Source organism: Pecten maximus, chromosome 6 (genome assembly GCF_902652985.1).
Source record: "Pecten maximus chromosome 6, xPecMax1.1, whole genome shotgun sequence".
In the NCBI taxonomy this organism is placed as follows: domain Eukaryota; kingdom Metazoa; phylum Mollusca; class Bivalvia; order Pectinida; family Pectinidae; genus Pecten; species Pecten maximus.
In genome coordinates this window covers 3,020,398-3,041,024 of record NC_047020.1, presented here as the reverse complement: position 1 = coordinate 3,041,024, position 20,627 = coordinate 3,020,398, and the positions used below count along the sequence as shown (strand labels likewise).

At 36.1% G+C, this 20,627-nt stretch overlaps 1 protein-coding gene across 9 annotated transcripts in view; it reads left to right on the top strand.

Annotated features, from left to right (window-relative positions):
- Positions 1-48: 48 nt before the first annotated feature.
- LOC117328731 (zinc finger and SCAN domain-containing protein 5B-like) overlaps positions 49-20,627 on the top strand; it is a 46,090-nt gene continuing 25,511 nt past the window's right edge. For 4 of the 9 annotated variants that reach the window (XM_033886234.1, XM_033886233.1, XM_033886232.1 and 1 more), the window contains exons 1-2: positions 49-148; positions 1,344-2,466. In XM_033886234.1, coding sequence (XP_033742125.1) covers positions 1,359-2,466 — 1,108 coding nt within the window. In that variant the 5' untranslated portion in view covers positions 49-148; positions 1,344-1,358. Of the gene's footprint in view, positions 149-1,343; positions 2,467-5,963; positions 6,204-6,836; positions 7,085-7,631; positions 8,237-11,483; positions 11,625-12,113; positions 12,185-12,683; positions 12,934-13,368; positions 13,674-14,517; positions 16,916-19,428; positions 19,963-20,627 lie in introns of those variants that run through there. The other 5 variants (XM_033886230.1, XM_033886229.1, XM_033886226.1 and 2 more) reach the window with 4 other exon arrangements.

Sequence of the window (20,627 nt, the reverse complement as noted above, 5' to 3'; positions counted from 1 at the left end):
CAATAATGTTTAAACTTTTCGTAAAATATGAGTAATAAATATGGAATTTATAGTTACCACAATGGATGCGTTCCAACAAAGAGGGTGAAGCGGAACTACTCTACAACTTTTATGTTTTCCTTGTAAAGAGGGGCGTTTTATTGAGTTGGTAGGTTTAAGCATGCTAGATTGTAGTTTTTTCGTCAGTGTACATCGATATTGGTTCTAAATTTTGTGAACCTTGAGAGTGAGCAACGCTTTACTGATAGGTTACGCGGCGCCTCGTTTTGACCAATTTCAGCATGAGCAGGTGGAGCTCTAATATTTAGGCCTAGATTGTACACATCCATTGCAAGCGTGATAATAAATTGCAGTTCTTATCATTGCTATATTTATCTTGAAGATATAATCCGTGTACTTAAGTTTTAATTTTATCAAATTTGCGAAAGCTTAATATACCTACTGTACTGTATAAACCGGGAGGCATGCATTATGGGGTCACCGGGTAAAAATGAGGGTCTGAAACATCGCTTTGTAGATCTAGTACAGATCCATCTTTAGGGCAGTCTAGATTTGTGGCCCATTATTCTTTACCTTTGTATGGCTAAGGTTTTCTTCGAAACCTCATAGGAAATTAAATAGATTTTTAAGATAATGGAAGTTTTGTATAACTGAAGTGCATATTATTTTCTGTTGATGAAAGTTCACATGTATTTTACCGATGTTCCTATAGCTAATGATCATGAGAACCTGTGAGGAATGAGTGTCATGTGAGGTTTTTGGCCACCTGCAATTTGTTAAATGATATTTTTCTTAATCACATATAATTCAGGAAAACCCCCATGAAAGTCATGTTAGAGATAGCAATGTGCAAAAAGTGTACACACATTTTTCAATTGTCCGAAATCAGAATTTGGTTGCCCAAGGCTTTAGTTCAGCGTCTATCACATCATTTAAAAAAATGATCGAAAAATATCAAACTAAATAAAAGGAAACAAATTCTCTATGACAATTTTTTGCATATAGGTTTAAAGTATTTTATAGTGGTTTTTGTTTGCAAGACTTCTTGCCTTACAATTTTTAAAGTCAAAACCATTCTTCATTTCTACCACGATTGCCAAAGTTCAGTGTTCAATTTTGCTCTTTAACTCCAATTGCACCTGTACATGTATGTGCTTATAGATACCAAAGACACTTCTTTTGTATTAAATTTGAGTGATGTCCTACTCTTAAAACTCTTTAAACTAGACAAAAAGTAGCAATCACAGTTATAATTTCCTGCAAACTATCGAATGCAAATTTTACTAAGTGTCTGAAAATAATTATGAATCTATGTACCTTACACAGATTTGCTGTATTTATAGGGGAGAGAAAAGAAGATGAGGTCTTTAGGCGGAAAAGTTCAAGAGAGCACCTTCTGTGACATCCTCCACAATGCTGTTCTTCAGGTGTGTAGAGAGAAATACTGGGCAGATTCACCTGACTGGGAGGTTGATGGAGTAATTTGTATTTCTGTACCTCATTCACAGGAACAACATGTGGTGAAAATTCATCAAAAATTTCCTTCAGATTCTGGTAAACACTTTGACAACAGGTGTTTTGAATGTGATAGAAAGCCAAAAGATGCATTGTCTACAAACGAAACTTCAGAGAGACACTTCAATGAAAGTGTAGAGGAAGATGACTCTAGTTATCGCAATGTGTCCGTCATTGACTTGGAACATGCCAGTACACAGCCAAACCCAGCACAGACTTGTGGCCAGGGAACAATTCCTCCAAGCCTACCCAGTCCAGTGCGGGAACAAAACTCTCACAACTTCTACGCTAGTCCTGATCTCAGTGGTTTTGGGCCTAATGTGCACAGACAAAAAAGTGAACAATTGAAAAATTCTAGTGGTCAGTCACATTCTAAAACGAACAATCGTTCCAAAGATCAAGAACATTCCTCATCCTTTACAAGCCATCCAAGGGAAACAACTCCGCCGAGGAAAAAGTCAAAAACAGAGCCAGAAGAATATGTAGTAGTTAAAGCTGAACCTGATGATGATGAGGATTTTGCTCTTCATATGGAGTGTATCGACGAGAAGGAAAGTGACAATACAGCAGAAATCAAAGATGAGAATATTCAACGTGATTTGGCAGCAGAAACACAGGAAGACATAAACTTTTTGTTAAATGTGGAAGGTCCCAGTGCTTCTCATCAGTTTAATTCAGGAGATCGGTCTTGGGGTCAACGCCTCCCAACTAGCACAGTTACAAGTCAAATGGACACAAATCTGTCTTCCATGGCTGGTCAAGGATCTCAGGGCTTTAGTAACCTGAATCTCCTTACCCATGGAGTAGACATAGAGGATGGCACTATGAGACTGACCACCAGGGTCCAGCATCCATCATTTATTGCTGGTCAAACTGACTCTAATACACCAGAACAGAGAACTATTCCAAGGCCAAGTGGGCAGGACTCAGCCGCAGCTTCCAATGCAATAGGTAAGATCAACCAAAGTTTGTCCTTTTTTCAGAATACTTTCACAGATACACCTAGGCCTGAAGGAAATGTTGAGATGGCGGTCGGGGGGACAACCAGTTCTGGGCCAGTATATACTCCTAGGCCTGCTGGAAATGTTGAGACGGCAGTTGGTGGAAGCACCAGTTCTGGTTCCGTTCCAATCAGCAACTCTCAGTCTATTGCCAGGAAAAGACTGCAACTTAATAGGTCCCGAATAGGGCTGGGACTTAAATCAACTGCAGGATTGCTACTTGACAAAAAGTTCTTCTGCAAATACTGTGGCCTTGGTTTTACAAATTGTGGCAACAAGAATCGCCATGAGCGCACCACGTGTGGTGCCACCGTGTACAAATGTAACATGTGCTCCTCCGTGTTCAGCCGGACCGATAGCAGAGCGCGCCACATGTTAGCCCATCATGGTGTGTCCATCAGGGGATAATTCAGGTAATTGTCAAGCCCAACATTACCTTCAGTTAGGTCTATATCCAGGGTTTTATCAGGCTACTGTTTCTATGTACCAGGCGACCCAACTGGCATTTGTGATATCACATTTTAGATTTCGACATTGGAATTGGATGACCAATGAAATTGCCTCAATTATTCTATGCTGTATAAGTATTTAAATCTTCTATGCACTTGTCACAGTTAACTGAATTAGTGCATTGCTTATCAAATCCAAATTGTTGGACATGTTATTCGAGGCTAAAGAAGAGCAATGTATTATCAAAACTATATATATATATATATAATGCCAATTTCTTCTTTTGATCTTGGTTAAATCCTGTGATGAAAAAAGTTGGGCCATCTTAAGCCTGGTGGGGGGAAAAAAACTGAAGTGAATTGTGATGCTTAATTCATATGAAATGTTTTGAATTTGAACTGCTGATCTGTCTACATTTTCCCAGTACACTGATAAAACCCTGATCACTAAGTGTATACAATACATATAATTCAATGTTTTACTAACATGAATTACGTACATATGTATGTAAATGGGAAACACTGTAACATACAACCACTTCAAATTAAATAAAAAGAAAAAATTGTAATGAATTAATGCTTTCACATGACACATTTGTTTATTCTAAATTGAAATTGTAAATTTAACTTGGAAAGATGACGGCCACCTTAATTATTCAGGTTTGATGTTTATAATATAAATTTTCAAACAGGATCTTCAATCTTAATAACATCATATTAAAATTGTTACTAGCATTACTGTTCTTTTGGATAGATAAGATGCATGGTTGCGATTCAAAAGGAATGTTTTGTTATAATATATATTTTCACAAGGACTTAAAAAATGTAGAGTTTTCTGAAAACGGTGTAGTTGCAATTGAATGTGCATGCATGCATTTTTCAGTTGTCAAAAAGATCATCTGGATCGATTATACATACATATCTCTGGCATTGGAAATCCTATTCAACTTCACAATGATACATAAATACAGATATATATGTCAGCTTGTGATGGCATCACATTTTATGGCTTCAAGAATTACGTACATTATCATTGGCACAAACTGAATGTCTTTGTTACTGTAGTTTTGTGTTACATGATATTGATATATATACATAGCACTCATCATTAGTTTATGAATTACAATAAATTTCTCGTAGGACAGTTCTGTCTGTTAGCCACAATACACAGTATTTGTTTAATTATTGAAACATTGTATTATGCTTTAATTTCGATGCAGTTAGAAAATATTTTCTTGAAAAAGAGAAATCCTCCAGGAAAATCCTCAGCCATACATACAGTTATGGGAATTTTAATGTTGCTAGTACTGCAAAATGGTGTGCTGGAATGTAATGTTGTTAATTGTTACTAGATGATCATGATGGCATATATATGGCCCAACTAGATATACATATATAAGATTTGACACTTTATAATTCATATCTTATTTATTTGATTATAGCTACTATATGATATAACTTGCATTATATATCTATCTTGATTTTTGTTATTCATAATGTGTATGGACCTCTATACTGTACATGTATATGTAATTTTCAGGATTTTGATACATGTGTACACCTATAAAGTTGGATATGTGCTGTGCATATGTATATTTTATATTATGATTATTATACTAATGAAGGGGAAAGTACTTAAAGGTGTTTGAATATATTTAAAACTTAATTCACACATTCCTACGTACAGCCTGATGATTTTCAGTTGCAGAGTGCTGATCATTCAGTTAAATCATTTTGAATTAATGATGTAAGAAAAAATATACTTGTTCATTATGGTAATATAAAATCCTTCATTAATTTGAACAATTCTACCTTTTGAATTGTTAATGAAGACTCAACAAGGTAGAACTGGTTATAATTATATGCTTGTAGCTATATAGTCTATACTGGTAGTAGTATATATGGTGGAAACAATTCTATTGGCAGCACAATATCAACATATTGGGCTTTTGTAATTATTCTGTGACAATAGTTTTGTAAACACTTGCTTCATACTATAAAAAGTTTACTGGAAATTTGGCAAAGGGGTACATCTGTATGGATATATATATTTATTTTTCTCTCCTAATTCATTGCATGTTAACACGTGTTGAAGCCCTTGGCTTTTTCACATTCCGACATCACAAAAAAAAAATAAAAAAATAAAGGACCAAAATGGTAATATTTTGAAGAGAATGTATTTCCTTCATTGGAATTCAGTTAAACTTAAAGTCAGTTAATTTTCTTATCAAGGCTGAATTTCAGTTCACCCCAATTACTTTCACTAAAGTTTCAGTGTGTTAGGTTTAGGTTTCAAATTAAATGAAACTGAAAATACTTTTTCACGATATTTGTGAATTTGCATGTAGAAACTTTTTAAGACTTTATCATTCATTTTAAAATGAACAGTGATCATGAATCGCTATCATATGCTAAATTAAGGGTTCTAACAGAATGAAAAAATCAAAAGCACAGAATTTAATAAAAGCACAATTTAATAAAAGCACAGAATTTCAGAGTCCCTTCAATTCTTATATATTGAGCATAGCGCGCCTGATTTGGTATCGTCAGCTTTTTGTCCTCTCTATGACGTCTGAATTTCTTTACTTCGAAGAAACAAGGCATTGAGGTGTAAGTAAAATTTATTTTATTTTCATATTGATGCTGTAATTGAAGTTAATTCTCCAATTTAGCTGGAAATTTAATTCCTTTTTCTTTTCTTTTTTCTTTTTTATGCTTAAATAATAGCAATTTTATTCAGTTTCTATATCTGCAGTTTATAGTTAAATGAACTACACAGTATGCTTAAATATAGCTACAAGTATAACTTCAGGCAAAACATTTTTCTTGTTTCAATATATGATGTATATATCTCTTATTTTGTTGTCAAGTAAATTGTGTTGAAGTTCAAGTTTTCTTAACTATTAATGACTCGCGTTTTAAGGGAGTAAGTATTTTAGAAAACCTATAATTCAATTAATATTCCTGAACCACTTTTCATCTTCATTTTATATTGTAGATAGGAGGGCACCAGTCCTCTTCGGCAGCACATCCCAATCTGCCTTGAAAAGGACAAAGCAATTTATGATACAGCAGATCCAAAGAAATCAACTACGGATGTTGACTCCAAAACGCAAGGGAGGTCCAAAGCCAGCCGCCTACATTCGTCTGTCCTTCTATCTACTCCCGAGGGGCACTGCCATGCCCAAGCTCACTAAGAATGACCCTGTCATAGCATTACACCAGCAACAGGGATATGGTAATTATATAATTATATACATAAAAGTCTGTTGTCAAAATGTTCATTACTTTTCCAAACATAACATTTAATACCACAATTGGAGTACCCACTATAAAAGAGCCAAGGCAGTTAAAAGTCAAGGTGTTGATAATTGGATGCTATACATTTAAAAGGTAGGCTGCGTGATACAATGTGTATCCTATACAATTCAAACGTGGTTACAATAAACACCCACTAAGTGACTTACTGGAGATCCTTGAGTGTGTAATATGATTTTAAAACACTGTATCTAATCGGGACAAGGAAAACCAGAGCATGCACCCTGCCTTGGGTAATTCATTCAATATTCTGTAGAATAGGGGTATAGATTAAAGTACAGTCGAATCTGTCCAAACGACCATCTCTATTTAGCGACCCTCTGTTTTAAGCGACCATTTCGATTCCTCCCGAGCGTTTTCGCTATATATTTTCAGTGTATTAAGCGACCCTCTGTTTACGCAACCAGCGACCACAATTTTTCATTCCCGTGATAACAATAACTCTCCAATAAGCGACCAGAAGTCTCCAAAGTGCCTTCCATTACCATTTTGGCCTTGATAACACCCAAGTACTAAACATATGTTAGAGTATTGCATGTTATATATCTTACAGGTTACCCATCCATTTACTACAACAATCGACCAGAGGTCGAGGGGAAAGCCATGGAAAGACATGTCATCCAACTGAATCTAACAGAGGCTATGTTTAAACAGCAACTCCAGGCTTTGTATCCAGTGTTGGTGGACAAAAACTTCCGCCTTTTCACAATTGGCAAGGATCGACTGCTCCACCAGGCGCCTTTCAGACCTCTCCACTATAAGGCCCTTAACTACCGTGGAACTGTAGTTATCAGGATCGTTGTAAGTACTTTATATCATGGTTTGCACTGTCCTTACAGTATAGGCTGGTAGAAGTAGAATTGTTTTTTTTTTTTTTTTTTTTTATAATGTGAAATTCATTTGAAACTCGGTCATTGAGATCACATCCGTACTATTCATTGTATAGACACATTTGTCAATTATATGTTTACTTACACAATTTGGTCAATTACTGAAAACTAGTGGACTCTGTGTAAACCAGACTCTCCATACAGGATCTCTGTCTAAACCGGCCACAGAAAGTCCTTCTTTCTCTATAGTAGTTTAAGTCAACGTTCAAAGCTCCCAGCTGACTCTTGTCAATTTGTGTTTCTCTGAAAGCAATTATATATTTACTTTGTAAGATGTTTATACCAATTTGTTATTTATATATTTACTTTGTAAGATGTTTATACCAATTTGTTATTTATATATTTACTTTGTAAGATGTTTATACCAATTTGTTATTTATATATTTACTTTGTAAGATGTTTATACCAATTTGTTATTTATATATTTGTAAGATTGTGTTCTATTCCTGTCTTTGTAGGATGATGATACTAGAATGTTGTCAATAGAAGCTGCATATGGTTTACCGATCCCGCTTTGAATCGACTGTTTGAATGTTCAGGACATCTACACGTACAACAATACGAATTTGTGAATTTGTCTCGTCAAGCATTCCCAATAAAAGAAAATCATTAAGACCATTACAGTGAGATATTATATTTGAAAAGCTGACAATGTTCACTTATTGACCAAAATCAGGTTTTGTGTATTATCTCCTAATTATAAAGACTTCACTATTTTGATAATATAGTTTTTAAGTTGCATTTGTATTATAAATCCCCATTATTTTATAAATGTTTTACATTTGTGTATACTTGTAAATTGTATATTTTTACGAAGTAGTTTTTAGCTGCAAACTGCTAATTAATTGATTATTGATTTTTGTAGTATTTTATTTTAACAAGTAGTTTGACTCTCAGTTTATACAAGTTTCTTTCCTCACAATTATGTGTGTCAGTAACAAGAAATATACATAATTGCTACCAAATAGACTTCTATATGTTGTTTTCTACAGTATTAATTTCTATAAATTAGCATATTGTGTAAACATTTCATTTTAAGAGAAAATAAAGCCATTTAATTTAGTATTTGTAAATTTTGTTGCTATTATTGAAACTTGTGTTAGAAGTGGCAATATTCCTCCAGGTGGTACTACCAGAGGTTCAAAATGGCAGTTAGTCTCAGGTGGTACTACCAGAGGTTAAAATGGTAGTTAGTCTCTAGGTGGTACTACCAGAGGTTAAAATGGCAGTTAGTCTCCAGGTGGTACTACCAGAGGTTAAAAATGGTAGTTAGTCTCCAGGTGGTACTACCAGAGGTTAAAATGGTAGTTAGTCTCCAGGTGGTACTACCAGAGGTTAAAAATGGTAGTTAGTCTCCAGGTGGTACTACCAGATGTTAAAATGGTAGTTAGTCTCCAGGTGGTACTACCAGAGGTTAAAAATGGCAGTTAGTCTCAGGTGGTACTACCAGAGGTTAAAATGGCAGTTAGTCTCCAGGTGGTACTACCAGAGGTTAAAAATGGTAGTTAGTCTCCAGGTGGTACTACCAGAGGTTAAAATGGCAGTTAGTCTCAGGTGGTACTACCAGAGGTTAAAAATGGTAGTTAGTCTCCAGGTGGTACTACCAGAGGTTAAAAATGGTAGTTAGTCTCCAGGTGGTACTACCAGAGGTTAAAAATGGTAGTTAGTCTCCAGGTGGTACTACCAGAGGTTAAAAATGGCAGTTAGTCTCAGGTGGTACTACCAGAGGTTAAAATGGCAGTTAGTCTCCAGGTGGTACTACCAGAGGTTAAAAATGGTAGTTAGTCTCCAGGTGGTACTACCAGATGTTAAAAATGGTAGTTAGTCTCCAGGTGGTACTACCAGAGGTTAAAAATGGTAGTTAGTCTCCAGGTGGTACTACCAGAGGTTAATTTACCAAAATTTGGGTTGTGATATTCTGTGCTTACCAAGTAACTTATCATTAGGGCGTGATATTCTGTGCTTTACCAAATTACTTATCGTTAGGGTCGTGATATTCTGTGCTTTACCAAATAACTTATCATTAGGGTTGTGATTTTCTGTGCTTTACCAAATAACTTATCATTAGGGTCGTGATTTTCTGTGCTTTACCAAATAACTTATCATTAGGGTAGTGATATCCTGCTCTTTACCAAGTAACTTACCATTAGGGACGTGATTTTCTGTGCTTTACAAAATAACTTATCATTAGGGTCGTGATCTCCTGCTCTTTACCAAGTAACTTACCGTTAGGGCGTGATATTCTGTGCTTTACTAAGTAAATTACTGTTAGGGTCGTGATATTTTGTTCTCTTCCAAGTAACTTACCATTAGGGTTGTGATATTCTGTGCTTTACCAAGTAACTTACCGTTAGGGTCGTGTTATTCTGTGCTTCACTAACTAATTTACTGTTAATGCGCGATATTCTGTTCTTTACCAAGTAACTTATCATTAGGGTCGTGATATTCTGTGCTTCACTAACTAATTTACTGTTAATGCGCGATATTCTGTTCTTTACCAAGTAACTTATCATTAGGGTCGTGATATTCTGTGCTTCACTAACTAATTTACTGTTAATGCGCGATATTCTGTTCTTTACCAAGTAACTTATCATTAGGGTCGTGATATTCTGTGCTTCACTAACTAATTTACTGTTAATGCGCGATATTCTGTTCTTTACCAAGTAACTTACCATTTGGGTCGTGATATTCTGTCCTTAAGAAAGAATAGTACATCAAAAAATCTTTGCATCTAAATGATACATCATTGTAATAGTTTCACATACTACTGGTCATTGAAGAACCAACAAACATTACCAATAAAAACTTATATTTAAATAATGAGTTCTCATAGTGTTACACTGAACCAATAGAATTTAGCCTTTCACTGCTGAGTTTGAAGGAGAATCTTTGCGCTGTTTATTTGGACACCTGAGCTGACAAAGAAGTGGACATTATAGAGGTAGAAATGGTAGGTATATATACAACATTATACATTCAATATTTTCTCCTCAGGCATTGCTTTCAAAAGACAAGGTAATAAAAGATGTTGTTTTTAGACTAAATGTTTCAAACTGTTAGATTTTGGGTTTTAATGTTATTAAAAAGAAATTTTTAGTTAATTACAAGGACAGAATTTCAAACAAGAAAAATGTTTTGGTAATGCTACAAATCACACCAGTTTTATTGGGAGAAATTAGAATGAACAAGCTTTTATTTATTTACATTAAAAAAATCCACGAAAGGATTTCAATATTTCACTGGGTTATCTCCCTTTATCACCCATATATCACTAGTAATGTGCTATCACCTTGAGATACTGGGGGTCACCATGTTATTAAATATATTTCTGAAACACGAACATGGTGACATAGATTTAATGTTGGAAAACAATGTTGCAGGTTTATTAGTATGATATAATTTTCTACATCTATCTACGATACAACATTTGATATACTTCACTAAATATACCGTGCACACTCTCCCATCAAGCCAAAGTACAACCACAGTAACCCCAATAACTTATTTATATTCCCTCATATTCTCCATTTGAAGAAATGTCATGAGGCCAAGGGTATACAATTATAAAAATCCATCCTGTTGGAACATGGCCAAATAAAGTTGAATTTCATCAACTGTAAACTCTCTTCTGAACTTATTTATTTGTCCCGTTGAGGTTAGCTTACATTGTGTGTATCTTGTCAAGAACTCTAAAACTATTGGTTTACCATACAAACCATTTTACTGGTGTGTACAGTGTATTGCTTGCATGCAAATGCATGATACTGATAAATCCACGGTTTGATGCGGAAGTTTTGTTTTGTCACATGTTGTACCTGGATGCTGATCTTTATGAGGTATGTATACCTTACACAGATACACTTGTACCCCTTTGTCAAACTCGGTCAAATATAATTGAAAATTAACAAACTCGGTCACACACATGTCTATCTAACTTGTCAATCTTTGAGCAAGACATGCAAATGTTTTAATTTGTTAGACATGCATTGTGTGTCAAATTGGGCACATATACATTTAGGCTTCTATAATGAAACTAGGGATTTATGAAAACTAAAAACAGATTATAGACCTGTGCATCAAAGGAAAAATAATTTGTTTGATATACATGTGTAGAAAGGACAGTCTGTACGGGTTAAATGAACAGGTGTCCTGGTCTAGTTGTTACTATTGATGAGCTATATACCTGGAATATAGTCCCAGATATATTTCAGGAGAGTGTACATCTCCGATAAAACTAATATTAAGGTATTGTTGTTATACTAGGAGAGGATAACAAGATTATGCTATTGATAAGGATGTTTACGTTCCAGGTGTTGGAGGATCAGTAGACCACTGTAACAATGCAGATAATAGTAGTGGTTTTATCAAGTCGGCCTTCAGTGATCGATACCAAACAGACAAAACCGGGTCATACCCGGACCAGTATCAGTGGCTACCTACACCTAGGTTTGGTGAGTATAAACCGCTCCCCTACACATTAAATGTGTGGTTTTACATCGTAGTTATCTCCCTTCAATAATCAAACATTTTCTGTACAGGTGATATCTTTCTGTTTGACAAATAATTTGTTAAAGAATTAACCTCAATACCTCTTTTCAAAGATAATTTACAATTTCTTCTTGATATAAAAATCATGCAAATGAGATTAATGTCATAATTTCTTTAAGCAGAAAATTGTCTCTCTGTCTTATTCCGTATTAAGTCTTTAACCTAAGTTGATGTTCAGACAACAAAAACACTTTTAATTCGATACAAGGGGATAATGTTTAAAATATGCAACAATCTATTTTGTGTTGACACAAAATTGAGTTACTACAAGTAAATGATCATGGTTCCAGTCTGTCCGTTACACCTTGTCAAATAAAGGGTGGTCAGCACATTTAAGATGTTGATACTGGAAGCATCGACTGATTCATAAAAATGTTTTGTATGTTTTGCAGTTGTAAACCGGACTCCCTCCTCCTTACCACAGAGAGGTTTTGTTGATCCTGAAATAGCAGCAAAACACCAGGTCAGTTAGATATCATTGTGATGGTCAAGGTCTCCCATGTAGTATTGTGCATACCATGGTTCGTTAAAATGAATCAATATAGTTCCAGGAAATGAATTTGAAGACAAAAAAAGAAAGTGGCTTGGAGTTTAGAATTTCACATGAAGACATAAATAAAGAAAGTGGCTTGGAGTTCAGAATTTCACATTGCACAAATGTAATTAGTCAATACATGAGGTGACTGTATTGCCACTTTTATCAGACGAAATAATGTGCCACTTTTATCAGACGAAATAATGGTTGCCAAAATATTTCACCTATACTGATAGGCTGTGCTATATGAAACTGCCATACTGAGGAATCTCTTTTTTGTAAATGATCATGATAAGGAACTGCTTCAGCTCTCCATAATTATATACTACTTGTCAAAGTAGATCTGAGGAATCCTGCTTAATTGATGATATGAATGTCAAACTAACTACATATACTTGATTTATTAAGGGAATATAATTTATTACAGATGGTAGAGTTGGTATCTGGGTCCAAAGTATACGTGTATCAGAGTGACATCGACATGGCTATGAAGCATGGCGTGGACCGCAGGATGTCGGCACAACAAGGTCACACCATCAGGGACGGCACTAAGATGGCTCGTTATGTGATGAGTCTGTTCTGGTCGGAAAAGGAACTTATTGGACGCACTATCACACCAACACCAAGGAACAAAGATCTGATACCACTAGATATCAACCTTCTGTCAGCCATCCTAGGTTAGAGTCCTTTGTATTACAGTGAAATGCATCAGTGTTTCATTCCATACAGACCCGGTCTTAAACTTTGTTTAATTCTCTGTTTGGACACTACAGTCAGCAAGATGTTTAATTAAGTGAAACTTTCTTGAGTATGATCAGATTACTAATTCAGCACAACAGCTTTTTTGAGTATGATCAGATTTCTAATTCAGCACAATTACTTTGTTGAGTATAGTCAGATTTCTAAAAAAAAACTTTTGATTGGAGTTGTTTATGTTTAAACTTGAGTCAATTGCTATTATAATCCAATTCAACTTGATCTAAGAAATCAATGCTAAAACAGCCATATCAAATAACTGTCCTAATGGGCTTGTACCACAGTTGTCAATAATAAAGCATCATTAATTATATTTCATAATTTGGTAACAGTGTTTTTATGTTTCCATTTTGTAGATTTTTGTATCAGTGTTAGCAGTAATACCAGAGCCCAGGTCAAGGAAGCCCTCAGAAACAAAGTCACAGCTGCAAACACCCGGGCTAAATTCAAACGCTCCAATTCTCTCACTCCACAGTCCAACCCAAATGACCAGCGAGTCCTCTCCACTCTGCAGTCCATCCCAAATGACCAGCGAGTCCTCTCCACTCTGCAGTCCATCCCAAATGACCAGCGAGTCCTCTCCACTCCGCAGTCCATCCCAAATGACCAGCGAGTCTTTGCCACTCGACAGCAAGATATTTTACCTGATCAGGACTTCAATGTATGACATCCTCTCTTTATGTGTACAGTTTTATTTACAATAAAAGCTAAATGCATGTGTTTTATAGTGATTTGATTGTATGTTTATGTCAATATGTTGTTCTATTTCTTTTCTTTTTTTTTAAAGTCTGGAACAAGGTTTTATCGAATATCCTATCCTATAAACGTAATACTATCTGTTGATTTCCCAGTATTAACATTTTTTCCGGACTGTCTGAAATACAAATTTTCTAAATAATTTCCTATATTTTAGAGGTACTCTCTGTAATTGAAGTGTTTGAATTGTATTGATTTTGTCACCGATGCCGTTATGATAGATAATTCATTCACTTGTCAAAAATGTTACTTTTGATGATGTTTTCGTGAAAGAAATATTTTACATTGTTGAATTTTAAACAAGTACTTGATGTTACTTTTAATAGAACTATGATACACTATGTGGTAGAAACAGAATGTTGTGATCTCTCTGTGTAGATTGTTATGCATGTTATTATCCGTTGTAAAGTAGTTAAACGTGTGTTGGATATTCTTTATATATAGATACATATTTTCCTTATAATAAATCTCTGCTGTATAACGATTACTGATGAAGTTCAGAGTATTAAGACAATATTAGAATTGTTGTGTACAAGAAATCAATTGATGCACATCTACCCTGGCATTAACAAAATTTATATGTAATAATTCATTGCCTAAGTAAGCAGTTACCAGAGTTATCAGAACTATATTAATTTTCTTCAATTTGTATAGATTCCATCTAATATCAAAAGGCTTAAACAAAGAAGATATATATGTTTTTGTGTATATGTTAAGGTATTGAGTAGAGGTCTATTTGTATATTGCAGGTGATGCCACTTTCAAATCCATGATGAAAATAAAGTCGGAAATGATTAATCCGGAGGAATTTTACTGTCTGTCAACAGACAAACCGTCAACCAGTGATGCTGACTATAACTACAGCATGCTAGCTGGAGATCCAAGTGACCCCCACTCTCTGTCCACCCCTGGCTCCTACATAGGAATGTACGACACTGACCATCTAGGAAATATATCCGAACAGGGCAGGTCGAATAATCAGAGTACCAACAAAGGGATTAAAAAAAAGAGCAGTGTATTTATTGCAGGAAAACAAAAATCTAAATACCGGAAACGGGAGTATACCTGTAATTTCTGTGGTAAGATCTACCACCACAGCACCCGCCTAAAGAACCATGTTGTTCAGAACCATTCAACGGAGATGAAGGTTGAAACTCCCAATAGTGGTACAGACAAACCACAACCTGAGTCTGACTCGATTAATAATCCACTGAACACAGATCAACAGCCTAGTAGGACAGAAGATCAGTTTGGTCCGACAGACAACGACGATAGCAAGGAAAGTGGGAATGTTAAAACAACCAAGGCTAAATCTCGACCAGCAGGCCATCCACGATCTGGACGACGAACAAGAAGCAACACAAGATCGACACAAGTAGCTCACACAGATCCAGTACCGGAGTCCACTAGTGATCAGCTCAGTAATGAAAGCCAACCAGATCACATTAGACTCGAGGTCCGGAGTTACCAGAATGACGATGAAATGTGTCGTCGTCAAGTGGTATTATCTGGTATGTTAGGTGACCGCCTCTCCTCCATGGACCAGGGTGATGATACAAAAACAAAAAATAATGATGGGACGATGGTAAAGCAACAGGTTTCGACCTCCACAACGGACATGTCGGGAGACACAACAGATGAAGCCAATATCCAGTTTTGGTGTAAATGCGGCCAGTCATTTACATCTCTGTCTACTTTTGTGTTACACAAGTTTCCGTGCGAGGCTGCCATGAAATCTGATGAAAAATAACTTATGAGCTACACATCTGGGCAGTAACTTGTAACATTTGGTGGGCATCAGTTAAATTTTCACACACCACAGATTTTAAGATGTAACATGTTAATTTCGTTTTGTACTTGCTTCATGAAACACTAATATTTCATCGATATGAGTACTTAAAATTAATCATTATTTTAATTTATAACACTTATTGCCAGATATGTTGATTTAAATTGTTGTAAGTTTAAGTTTGAGACTATCGAAACAAATCTTAGATATCTCTATCAAAGTTGCTTTGATAAACTGCAGTAATATTGTTTAATTTTAACCGAGTTAAACTGCATGAACAGTCAGCTGACAGAAAAAGGTATTCTTTATTACCATAGGATGCATTTAACAACATTTTAGTATAAAACTTGTCTATATAACAGGTAAATTCTGTATGAAAAAATCGTTGAAAGACAAAAAAAAGACTAGTTAAATGAAACTACTGACAGAAAGCTAGTTTTGCCTGATAAGAAAGGATTTGTTATCAATTCTATATACAAGACCATTCTGTTGAGTCTGTTTAGTTAGTTTACAGGTACAACAGATCAATGATTCATTTCATCATAATTAATATAAATGAGTTGTTTTCATTTCTCTGTCAGTTCCTTTTGTCTTGAAAATATTTTTCCTTTTTAGTGCTATCCTTTGATAATGGTCTGATCTTGTTCAAATTTGTTTGTTGTCAAGAAGTGCTTTAACATTGTGATCATTGTAATTTGATATTAAAATTGTTTAATATATATATATCAATATCTTGTGTGTTTCTGTTCAGAACAGCATCACAATGATTTGTTACATTGGACAGACTGGTGACTATTCCCGGCATCAATTAAATCCTGTCAATGATTTAAATTTTATCTGCACATGAAGATGAGAGTAACTTGTTGCATGGTTCAATCGTAAGTTTATGATCAATGCCACAATTTTCTGTGCATTTTAATTATAAACCAGTTTCAACTTGTACAATTAATATCGGCCATTTTCCTTGGTACATATTATTAATAATCGTTTGAAATTGCTTGCTATCTATAATTTTTAGCTGGGATTCCAATGACTAGTAGATGGCCATGTTAGCTACCATGACACCTTTGTTGTCAAGGAGAAGGTCATATTATAGGGTATTGTTGAGATCAGGCCAAAACAAGAATATAGTTGGTTTGGCATAACCCGCCTGACCCTGAATAAATGTGCCGACTCCAAACATCTTATTGTGAAAGATAAAACATTGTTTTTTAACGATTTGGCCGTTAACGATTTGACCATTCCGGATATTTAGGTCCGGAAGTTTCTGTGCAGGTTTGAAACTACGTCTCTCAAACCCAAATAAGGTTTGTGTGTGTTTCATTTGTTTAAGAACACCCAATAGATAATGATTTCCATATTCTGGTTTGTTTTTGCATCAAAGGTTGAAATCTGTTTTCAGAACTGAATATAAAAAACTTTCAGCCCTACCTATCTACCCATATGTAAGACCCCCTGGTCGAGTTACAGCAAACCCAAGATATTTTTAGGGATGGCCTCATGGTACACAGATCGTAGGGTATTGTTGAGACCATGGTACACAGATTGTAGGGTATTGTTGAGACCATGGTACACAGATTGTAGGGTATTGTTGAGACCGTGGTACACAGATTGTAGGGTATTGTTGAGACCGTGGTACACAGATTGTAGGGTATTGTTGAGACCGTGGTACACAGATCGTAGGGTATTGTTGAGACCATGGTACACAGATTGTAGGGTATTGTTGAGACCGTGGTACACAGATTGTAGGGTATTGTTGAGACCGTGGTACACAGATTGTAGGGTATTGTTGAGACCGTGGTACACAGATTGTAGGGTATTGTTGAGACCGTGGTACACAGATTGTAGGGTATTGTTGAGACCGTGGTACACAGATTGTAGGGTATTGTTGAGACCATGGTACACAGATTGTAGGGTATTGTTGAGACCATGGTACACAGATTGTAGGGTATTGTTGAGACCGTGGTACACAGATTGTAGGGTATTGTTGAGACCATCAGATACACAGATTGTAGGGTATTGTTGAGACCGTGGTACACAGATTGTAGGGTATTGTTGAGACCGTGGTACACAGATTGTAGGGTATTGTTGAGACCATGGTACACAGATCGTAGGGTATTGTTGAGACCGTGGTACACAGATCGTAGGGTATTGTTGAGACCATGGTACACAGATCGTAGGGTATTGTTGAGACCGTGGTACACAGATCGTAGGGTATTGTTGAGACCATGGTACACAGATTGTAGGGTATTGTTGAGACCGTGGTACACAGATTGTAGGGTATTGTTGAGACCTTGGTACACAGATTGTAGTGTATTGTTGAGACCATCAGTTACACAGATTGTAGGGTATTGTTGAGACCGTGGTACACAGATTGTAGGGTATTGTTGAGACCGTGGTACACAGATCGTAGGGTATTGTTGAGACCATGGTACAAAGATTGTAGGGTATTGTTGAGACCATGGTACACAGATTGTAGGGTATTGTTGAGACCGTGGTACACAGATTGTAGGGTATTGTACATGTTGAGACCGTGGTACAAAGATCGTAGGGTATTGTTGAGACCGTGGTACACAGATCGTAGGGTATTGTTGAGACCGTGGTACACAGATCGTAGGGTATTGTTGAGACCGTGGTACACAGATTGTATAGGGTATTGTTGAGACCGTGGTACACAGATTGTAGGGTATTGTTGAGACCTTGGTACACAGATTGTAGGGTATTGTTGAGACCATGGTACACAGATTGTAGGGTATTGTTGAGACCGTGGTACACAGATTGTGTATAGGGTATTGTTGAGACCGTGGTACACAGATTGTAGGGTATTGTTGAGACCTTGGTACACAGATTGTAGGGTATTGTTGAGACCGTGGTACACAGATTGTAGGGTATCGTTGAGACCGTGGTACACAGATTGTGTATAGGGTATTGTTGAGACCGTGGTACACAGATTGTAGGGTATTGTTGAGACCGTGGTACACAGATTGTAGGGTATTGTTGAGACCTTGGTACACAGATTGTAGGGTATTGTTGAGACCATGGTACACAGATTGTAGGGTATTGTTGAGACCGTGGTACACAGATTGTAGGGTATTGTTGAGACCGTGGTACACAGATCGTAGGGTATTGTTGAGACCGTGGTACACAGATTGTAGGGTATTGTTGAGACCGTGGTACACAGATTGTAGGGTATCGTTGAGACCGTGGTACACAGATTGTAGGGTATCGTTGAGACCGTGGTACACAGATTGTAGGGTATCGTTGAGACCGTGGTACACAGATTGTAGGGTATTGTTGAGACCATGGTACATGTTTTGCACACAAGTATGGCACTGTACTCTATTTGGGAATATTTTTTATAGAAAATGTATTTAAAGCCTGTTGTGATATTGTGATAAGATACTACTTTAATTGTAATTTAACTTGTGTGTGTGACAATGATTTGTTATTTATGTATGGTTGTTATTCACATATAATTGTATTGTTTTTGTTGTTCCCGTTCTTACCTTGTGCCTAAAACAAAATAACATTAGACTTTTTATACATGTATATTATTTAAATGATATTTAATTTTCTATATAATTTTGCTTCAATAATGATCGGCGACTAAACTTTTTTCATGTTAGGAATATTTTATTTCTGGTTATTTCTTGAGAAAGTTAATGTAGTTGTTATTAAAAGTTGAACATTGTGAATATTTGGTTACGTGATACTGAGGACAATTTCCAGTGTCCTATGATACAAGGATATATTGACGGATCATTAATGTGGTACTCAGGATGCCTGACTTAGAGAGGATTGGTTTAGTGGCTGTGTTGTGTATGTGTGACGGAGAAGACCCCCTGATGTTGTGTGTATTGACTACTTACAGACCCTGCTTCCCTGCTCCGAGATCTTGCCGCTAAGTCTGGAAGTAGGAAACCAGCTCCTCTGTACAAATCACTACAGCCCACACAAGTACAGCGTGGTCGCCCGGTACAGTTTCCCTGGATTCCAAAGGCAGACACAAAAAAGAAGTACAAGTGTGAAGTATGTGGTAAACAGTTTGCACAACAACAACACTACCTCGGACACACCAACGTCCATTTTGGACGTCGGCCATTCAAATGTAAAATTTGTTCTGTTGGATTTCCATATCAGTCACAATTGGCTGCTCACAGGAAGTCATGCAAGGAGCCGGGTGAAACTTCGTCAGCACCAAATACAAGCACTTGCCAGATCTGCTCCAAATCCTTCAACGAGCATTTCAAACTGGTCCGCCACATGGTACAAGTCCACCATGGCCAGAGCCTCATGGCTGGTAAAGAGTTCATCTGTGCCTGTGGAGCAAAGTTTGACTGGCACGCCGCCTACAAATCTCACCGCGCTTCATGTCCAAAAGGTTCTCCCAAGGACAAAACTTAAGGTAACATCAAGCTAGGCTAGTTAGTTGTGAAATGAAGTATGTTGTATCAGTATATAAAGTGTGGAGGCAGTGAGGAGTAAGTGATTAAGTAACAGATTTAATTGAGGACATGTTACTACACAACATATAGCTGTGACTTTGGAGTTAGATTTCCTGTTATTTGTATAGTAAAAGCTTGTCATTATTAAAATCTAACAATCATTGGAATTACAGGGACTACTTGTATACGTTGCACTTGATGCCTGTTTCAGTCATATATATAAGGTATTGGACTAAAATCGTTCTTGTACTTGATGTTCCCTAGTGGTGTAAAGAGCTAGAAGATTTTAAAGCAGAAAGTTTATTCTATAATTTCACTACGGAGTAGAACAAAGATATTATCTGAGCTAAATCCACAAATTTATCAAATTACTATAACCAAAGAATTTGTTTAAACAATTGTTTAATGGAACTTCTATTATTGCCATGTCTACCTTAAATGTGTTCACTCAATTATACAATATGTGTGACTTGGGGGGTCAAAATATACTCTTAAAGATCTACTGGTAATTAAAATCCCTTAATTATCAGAAATTCTTTATAAATTAAGATTTTCTTGAAGTTTGTACATATTTGAGTTGGCTGTATGATTTGCTTAATTACTGTATAAACAATTTTTTGATTTA